Source organism: Dipodomys ordii, unplaced genomic scaffold (assembly GCF_000151885.1).
Source record: "Dipodomys ordii isolate 6190 unplaced genomic scaffold, Dord_2.0 Scaffold122, whole genome shotgun sequence".
NCBI classification, from domain to species: Eukaryota; Metazoa; Chordata; class Mammalia; order Rodentia; family Heteromyidae; genus Dipodomys; species Dipodomys ordii.
In genome coordinates this window covers 3,151,628-3,160,232 of record NW_012267338.1, presented here as the reverse complement: position 1 = coordinate 3,160,232, position 8,605 = coordinate 3,151,628, and the positions used below count along the sequence as shown (strand labels likewise).

At 44.5% G+C, this 8,605-nt stretch overlaps 1 protein-coding gene across 2 annotated transcripts in view; it reads left to right on the top strand.

Annotated features, from left to right (window-relative positions):
- The first annotated feature begins 274 nt into the window (after positions 1 to 274).
- Fam13a (family with sequence similarity 13, member A) overlaps positions 275 to 8,605 on the top strand; it is an 83,511-nt gene continuing 75,180 nt past the window's right edge. For both annotated transcript variants that reach the window (XM_013029799.1, XM_013029798.1), the window contains exon 1: positions 275 to 398. In XM_013029799.1, the coding sequence (XP_012885253.1) occupies positions 370 to 398 (29 nt within the window). In that variant the 5' untranslated portion in view covers positions 275 to 369. The remainder of the gene's footprint in view (positions 399 to 8,605) is intronic.

Sequence of the window (8,605 nt, the reverse complement as noted above, 5' to 3'; positions counted from 1 at the left end):
AGGGAGGGAGGGAGGGAGGGAGGGAGGGAGAGAGAGAGAGAGAGAGAGAAGAAGGAGGGGCAGGGAGCAGCGGCCGCCCCTCCGCACCGCGGCAGCCGCTCCGCTGATTGGCTGGGGCCCCAGCTGCTTCCCTGGAACAAAAGGTCAAAGTGGACTGCGGAGCACACGCAGGGAGGCGGCGGATAAATAGCAGCGCCCGCCCCGCAGCCCGGAGGCTGAGCGCGCGGGGACGCGCGGGACGCACGGGGCGCGCGGGGCGCACGGGGCGCAGCCGGCCAGCTCCACCCCGGGAGGGGACGGGCACCGTCCGGACCGCCAGACCAGACCCGACAGCCCCGGGGACTCCCCCTCGCTAGGGTCCCCGCGAGGATGGCGTGTGAAATCATGCCTCTGCAAAGGTAGTGCCCTTGCCCTCCTCTGCTTGCTTTTAAAAAAGGAAAAGGAAAGAAAAAGGAAGTTCCCCGCTCGGCGAGCTGTGCTCCGAGCCGGGCAAAGCCATTTGACTTGGTCAGACTTGGCGTCTTGCAGGAAGGCACTACAAGTGTGGAGTGGGTTGAACCCCCTGCGCCTGGAACCAGAAACACTTCAGTGTGAGGCTGTTCTTTCGCTGAATTTTCTTTCTTGAACCCCAAGTTTCTGCTCTGTCTCGCTGGGCTGCTGTATTGATTATTGATTAGATCCCTGGGTGAATGGAAGCAGTTCTGGAGCTAGATCTCTGCAGCCTGGGGGAACACAGACCCAGGGATCTATTGAGCAGGTCCAGGGCAACTCCAGATTGAGAGATGTCAGAAGGCGGAAAGGTCTCAGGATGGGCCCATTTGTAGGCGAGGATCGGCTACCTATACGTGCCATACAATCAGTGAAGACAGATGTTAAGGATACTATTTCCCCTTCAATAATTCTAGATGTATTGCTTACATGGCAGGCACTTGTCTTAAAACTGCCAATGTGAAGAATAGCAGGGCAGAGGATTCCAGTTTGGCTTATTCATGCTTATAATAACTGGAATGGACAGAAGGTGGGAGCTGGGGTCCAGGAGGGAGACTAAAGCAGAGACAGGTAAAGGAGAGGAAGGTGCTGGTTAGAAGATAGCAAACGATAAGTAAATAATGTGTCTGGGATGGTGATCTGGAAGCCACCTCGGGGGTGACTGCATCCAGCCAGCCTTCCAATTTCACAATCAGAAAACGGAGGCATGTTCACAGTCTCTGAGAAGTCCAGGGTGGAATCTTGTGATTTGAAGATCTACTTTTACCAGTCTGATCATCATGTGGCCGGGCATGTAGTGGTGTTTACTCCCTCTGCATGCTTCCTGTGCAGGCTTGGATTTGGGAGATGATAAAGGACTGAACAGGAAATACGATGTCTCAACAAAATGTTAGACAAAAACAAAAACTATGCTGTCCAGATTTCCCTTACCATTTATGTCTTAATAATACAAATAAGATCTCGAAGTACCTTTTTTTTAATTTGCGAGATGGTTCCCGAAGATACACTGAGTCTGAGGTAAACCCGCAGAATTGCTTTTTGTACACTGACAGATGGATTCATGGGGATGGGAATCTGATGTGGTGTTCAGAGAATCTCTTTTCATGATTTAAGGCAGGAGAAAGTGCTTTAAATGTTTCTAATTAATTAGGTGTTACAGTCTAGACATAAGGAAGCAAATTCAGGTATAATTTCTGGAGTCTTGACTTGATTTCCAACTGGTCGTTGGGGTCTTTTTTCCCCCTTCAAAATAATGTGGGATCTTAAGAGTCTTTAGTAGGCTGTATTCTAGATAGGAGTATTGGCTATTATAAAAGTCAGCTATGGCTACTTGATAATGTAATAACTCTTTTAAAAACGAGTCATTCCACTGCCAAAATATTGTTTACACAATTAGGTTGATGACAGCTAACGAGAAAGCCAGCATAATTTCTGAAAATTAGTTTGCATGGCTAATCATTATCAGTAACCAGAGTAGAAATAAATCTAGCAAGGATTTGAATTGGCATTCAAGAATGCTGCATCATCACTTTTGTTTCTTTGCACAGCCCCGGTTCCTGTCCAGGTCAAGGGGACCCACTGTTCCCAAGTTCTGGATGTCTGGCTTTGCCACCTTTGATCATAAACTTGCTGAATGCAAGGACCAAGTGCGTGTGTCTATGTCTCTTCATGAAGGATCCCTTGTGCATTTAAGCATTTATGCAAAATACATTCTTGCCCCTATAGAATTGCATCTTCGGATCTCAGTTCCTTTAGTCTTTGCTATTTGCTGGTCCCCTATGCTTGTCATGGCCATAAGGGTCACTGACTGCCCACGCCCACTCCCACCCTCCCAGCCCACCTGCTTCAAGGACGCTTGCCAAGCTAGGACAGTATGTCTGCTGAATCATTCTGCTCCTGTGCCCCAAACTGAATTAGAAGTACAAGTATAAAAGAAGAGCTTTGAACACAAGTGAAAGCAATGTATGCTCCCTCCACTGAAGCAGAGAGATCTGTTTCTCCTACTCTGGGTACCTAAGAGTTACCTGGCAATTTTACTTTTAAAAGCAATCCTTTCCTGTACCCAGCCTTCCCTGCATTGAGAGAATCCCAATCTAGGGACAGGCAAGGAAAGTCTGTCTTCACAAGCCCCCCTAAACCTGCTCTCCTACAGATCTTCCACCCTGAAGAGAAACCCAGCTGGGAGTCCTGGTTAATGATTAGAGTTTGTACAAAGCCATTGACAGCTGGTCTGTGGTGGAATCTAACTCCATCTCACTCAGCATCTCCAAGAGGCCGATTTCATGCGACCTTATGTGAGTTCTTTTCATAACTGGTGTTTTCTTTACTAGATCATCAGTTCTGCGTGTTAAAACTTAGAGTATGCCAGATGCTGGTGGCTCACACCTGTAATCTTGGCTACTCAGGAGACTGAGACCTGAGGTTCACAGTTCAAAGCTAGCCGGGGCAGGAAAGTTCATGAGAATCTTATCTCCAATTAACCACCAGAAAACCGGAAGGGGTGCTGTGGCTCAAGTGGTAGAGTGCTCGCCTTGAGCTGAAGGACTCAGGCACAGCGCCCAGGCCCAGAGTTCAAGCCCCACCACCTGACAAAAAAAATAAATAACTTAGAATATTGTTACACATTCTCTCTCCATACTGTTAAATAATTTCTCTCAGGCAGCAGTGCTCCAACAAAGGTCATGTAGTCACAAGTTAAGCCTTGCTGCTGACTACCAAGGGTTGTACACACATTACCAGTCAATTGCAATATCATGTGGTAACTACGGTAATACGTGATATAATTAGTGTAATAATAGAGGTGTGTCCCGATGGGCAATGTTACCCTGTATTTTATTTAACCTCATAGGAGGGTTTGATCATATTCAAAGGCACGTTTTTCTCTGTCATGTCTCCTTAGCTTCTAATGTCCATAAATGACCTTTTAGTCTTTCTTCACATACTATAAAAGCATGTAAAGGTTTTGTTGCTGCTAATGTATAACTAGGAATAACAAAGGGGCTTAATAAAGAGAGTGAAATAAAGCCCTTTGCTCCCGTCATGTTTCATGCTAACTGTGTGATGTGATTTGCAGAGTTTCCAGGATGGACTTGACTATTTAGAAACTCCTGATTTTCCGTCAAAGCGAAATAGTGAAAATTCTCTCTGTGTAAAAGCCCCCATTTCTTACAGTTCACTACAAATAACATAAAGGTAGGATTTTACTAAAGATCTGACATAAATTTTTCCACTCTAAATCCTAAAATATTTACATGCTACTTCTTATAACTAATGAGAAGATTCAGCACACAGCATAAACTTACATAAATATTCTCCTCTTCTGGGAAAAAGTTAAGTCCTTTAAAGAAATAAAATAATAACCAAACTAAAGGGAGAGAAATAAGAATTGAAATAAAACTTGGCTGAGGTGACTCAGCTAAGCTTGGGTGCCTAATGAGATAGTCCATTTTATCAGAACCCAGGTTAGCTTAGACCTGAGGTTCTTTGCATGAGTCACAGCCCATTGTGGCTTTTCCTCTGCAGAGTGGATGTGTAGATGAGGCTCTGCATCCGGTAGCACATAGGAAGACTTGACCAGGCTAAGAAGCAGAGGCTCACCTCTAAGGCTTAAGTCCATGACAAAACTCAGCTTTCATAGCAGTACTCTGATTGGCTCTATTAACTTTCCAATAGCCCCTCACTTAATCCATACCCACAGAGGAGAACAGTAAAAGATGAAGCTTTGAGCGCTAATCACCAACTTCACTGCCTTTGGTTTCAATGCTTCGACATCTTTGTAAAAACACCTAGCTCAGTCCTAGATCTGTGCACCCAAGTCAGTAGCTGAAATTGGTCATGTCAAGGACATTGCCTGTTTTGTGTTTTTACTTCATCTGGAAAACTATGCTGTATAATTCCAACTTGTAGTAGCTCTTCAAAGAAGACTTACAGACAAATTAGCATGTATTAGCTAACCAACATTCAAAGATTTCACTGCAGCTTCTTGCCAGTGGAATTTATCGGGTCTTTCTAAGCATGGGTGTTGTAGAGGATTCTTTTGACTATGTGGGAATGATACAGGAGTTCACCTGGAACCAGCCAGGGAAGGAGGATCTGGTATGTGAGCCTTCTGTGTGGTGGTCAAGAGAGAGATTTTGGTGCTTATGGCAAAGTTACCTTCAACCTCCTTCCTCACCTCCCTGGGAGTCCTTCTTCCCCATTAACCCCTGGGCTAGTAAGTCACAGCTCATCTGGATAAACCCCGGGTGAGGTTGGGTATCTGAATTTGCCCTTCATCACCCAAACGACCTATATTTGGGAGAAACGCAAAGTCATTGGGAACACACAAGTTCTTGGCAGGCCCTGGTCCAGTGTAGTGGCCCAGTGTTCCAGCATGGTGGTGCCATTATCTGTGCAGCCCAAATATTTGCCAATTGCACCAAATAAAAATGATAATCTGGAGTGCAGAGGGGATGTTTTCAAGTTGTAAGACCACACTGCCTGTTGCATTGGAAAGTAACCGTGTTAGGCGTTCAGCGTGTGCAGTGGGACAAATGGAAGGAAAGGAAGTGCACGTGCATCCAGACCCTGACCACTTACTGGTCATGTTCGTAATCTAGACAATAAAGCAATACCATCGGGGAACTTATTTTATGGGGGAGGTTCTGACAGTTAATGGGTATGAGAGGGGTTTTTTGTTTGTTTTGTAGATAATAAAACTACCAGATCAGAAGAATAATGTGCTAGCAAGATGTAATGGCTCATACCTGTCATCCTACCCGCTCAGGAGGCAGAGACTGAGAGGATCATGATCTGAGGCCAGCTCAGGCAAAAGGATAGGGAAACTCATCTCCATACACAAGCCAGGCATAATAGTTCAGCTCAGAAATCCCAGCTATGTAGTGGGAGATATGGGTAGGAAAATTACAGTCTGAATCTGGCCTTGGGCAAAAATAAAATACTTTATCTAAAAAACAAAACAACAATTACAAAACCTAAAGCCAAAAGGTTGGGTAACTTGCTTTCACTGTATTTGATATTGGTATAATTTGTGGAGGGGAAGGGAAAAAAGAAATTGTTTAAATAGGGATACAGGTGGACCCATTGCAACAATGAGATGTACAAGTTGTTATGTCGAAAAATGAACTTTACAATTTGGGGGGGATGTTGGATTCAGTGGTGGGGGTCGGGGGGAGGATGGGAAGGGATGGGAAGGGGAAACAAAGGAGGAGGCTACAATGCTTGATAAGAAATGTACTCATTATCTTGCCCATGTAATTGTAACCCCTCTGTATAGTATTCTGACAAAAAAAAAAGGTTGAGTGAGCAGCTTAAGCAGTAGAGTATACTGCCCAGCCAGCATGAGGCCCTGAGTTCAAATCTCTCTACTGGCTCCTTTTCCTTTCTTTTTCATTTTTTATTTACCTTTCTTTGGGTTTTTCAGTCTTACTATTCTCCACGAATATGAGCGTTGATAACAGAACCTGGCGGCCCTCTATCTCTGCATTGTCTGATTAGGAAGTGCTCCCCATAGTGGTTTCTGGGAAAAGCCACTGAAAACAGGAGCAAATTTAGATGTCTTAAAACTCTCAAAGCTGTTCACGCTGCTTTTTCTGTATGTGCTACTCAGAATCAGTTGTCACAGAAATAGTTTGTACTCTATGAAAGCTTCTTAATGCACTTTTATTGATCCTTCCCTTAAGACATAAAAATAACTTTAGACAGTTTTTTTAATCTATCATTAGTATACTATATATTTATTTAAAGTGTCTGATTGAATAGCTTTTAATATATATACAGAGTTGTGCAGCAGTCTTTTTTGAACACAAGGCCAGGGCACTGTCCCTGAGTTCTTTCTCTCTACCACTTTGAGCCATAGCTCCACTTCCGGTTTTCTGGTAGTTAATTGGAGATAAGAGTCTTACGGACTTTCTTACCCTGGCTGGGTTTGAACCTCAATCTTCAAATCACAGCCTACTGAGTAGCTAGGATTACAGGTGTGAGCCACCAGCACACAGCACTATTTTTAGAACATTGTCATCATCTATAAAGAAATTATTGTTGAGCTATCAACCCTCATCTCAGCAGGCTGCCCCTAGTCTGTTTCGTTTCTATAGATTTGCCTACTCTGGGTTTTTCGTGGCAGCTATTATCTGTGAGGTTTTGTGAAGTACTTTCCCTTAGTATGATGTGTTTCAAAGTTCATCTGTGTTGTAACAGGTATCAGTAATTAATCCCTTTTTTATGAGTGACTAATATTCTGATTTACAAATAGATCAAATGTTGCTCCACATTTCCTCAGTTGGACATTTGTGCTGTTCCCAACTGCTGACCATTGTGAGTAATGCTGCCATAAATAGATGGATAAATAGCTTTGGGGGGGTTATAAAAAAAATAGACTCCACTTAAGAGCCAAATGGATCCTTGGAGATCATCAAAAACCATCTCCATTTTCCAGATAGTTAAGCTCAACCCCCAGAACCAAATCACTCTCAGTCATGTACAAAGAAACAGTGGGAAACACTCTAGGAGGATGTCTAAACAATAACCACTGGTGTGTGAAGTCCATTCTGGTATGTATTTGGGAAGCAAAGCAATTTCCTCCTAATATACGCTTACTAAAGAAGAGTCTGTTGTTATCCAAAAACCATGGAGTTCTAATAGACAAGACAAGTCTCACGGGCTTTCTGGCCTGGGCTGGCTTCCAACTGTGGTCCTCAGATCTTGGCCTCCTGGGTGGCTAGAACTATAGGCGTGAGCTACCAGCACCCAGATATGGGTGGTATTCTTATATGTGACTTGCCTTCTCTTTCAACTCCTGGACCTAACCAACCCTCAGGACCACCCCTCCCCCCTTTATCTCCAGTGGCGTCCATTGGCCCTGTGTGACAGGTGACGTGCTCATCTCCAATACCTTTGAGGCACATTCTCTTGTCTCTGTGTGTTCTCTTGCTATCCGTTATCTTTCTCCCCACATGCCTACGTGACCCTTGAAGTTCCCTCCCTGTAGGCCTTGGTCCTGTGCAGCCTCACCTAACCTGCCAGACTGCATTATGCTCCAGATGAAGGGGTGGGCTGCTGGCTTCAGAGAGACTGGACTGAAATCTCAGCCCTGTCAGCCTCTGGGGCCTTCTACAGTTCAACTTCCTTCCTCAATTATCTAAAAAATCGAGTTAGTAATACCTTCCTCTTAGACTGTCTTTGAAGATTGAATGGGACAATGAGATTTTGTGTGGGTTTTGTTGTTTTCTGTATTGTTTTCTGGGCCTGGGCACTCTCCCTAAGCTTTTGTGCTCAAAGCTAGCACTCTACCACTCGAGCCACAGATCTACTTCCAGCTTTTTTTGGTAATGCCTTGGATATAAGAGTCTCATTGGCTTTCCTGCCTGGTCTGGCTTTGAACCAAGATCCTCAGATCTCAACCTCTTGAGTAGCTACAAGTGCAGGCAAGAGCCACCGTCTGGGACGATGACTACAAATGAACAGCACCTTAAAAGCCAGGCTGATTAGAGTAAGATCTCAGTCAGTATCAGCTGTCCGTCTCTTCTTCTCTAAGAATCCTCACACTTCTGGTTTCAGTTCTCAGCTCGCCTGGGGATTCTGTGAGGCTTAGGACTGTATCTTCTTGGCTGATGTGTGTGTATCTGCCGTACCTGTCCATGGTTCTAATAACAAATAGATGCTTAACAAAACTGCAGAGGTGAGCATGTTGGCTTATGCCTGTAATCCTAGCTACTTGGGAGGCTGAGATAATAGTTCAAGTTTAGCCTGGGCAGACAAAGTTCTTGAAATAACTAGACAGTAACACAGCTGTCACCCCAAGTCACATGGGAGGTTGAAACTGAGAGGACTGTGGTTCTAGGCCATCCCAGGCAGAGAAGTTCTGAGACTTCATTTCCATGCAAGGGAGCTGGATGCCATGGGATTCTCTTGTGGTCCCAGCTTGAAGCAGATGGGAATTAAGACCCTATCTTAAATGTAACTGGTAAAAATCCAGGCTGGAGGTTTTGTTTAAGTGGTAAAGCACCACCCTAGCTTGATGCTCTGAGATTGAACCCAAATTGAACCCAAATGCCACCATAAAAGTGGAAGAAATTTGTCATAACAGCAAATGTTGAAAGACATTAGCAAAAATACT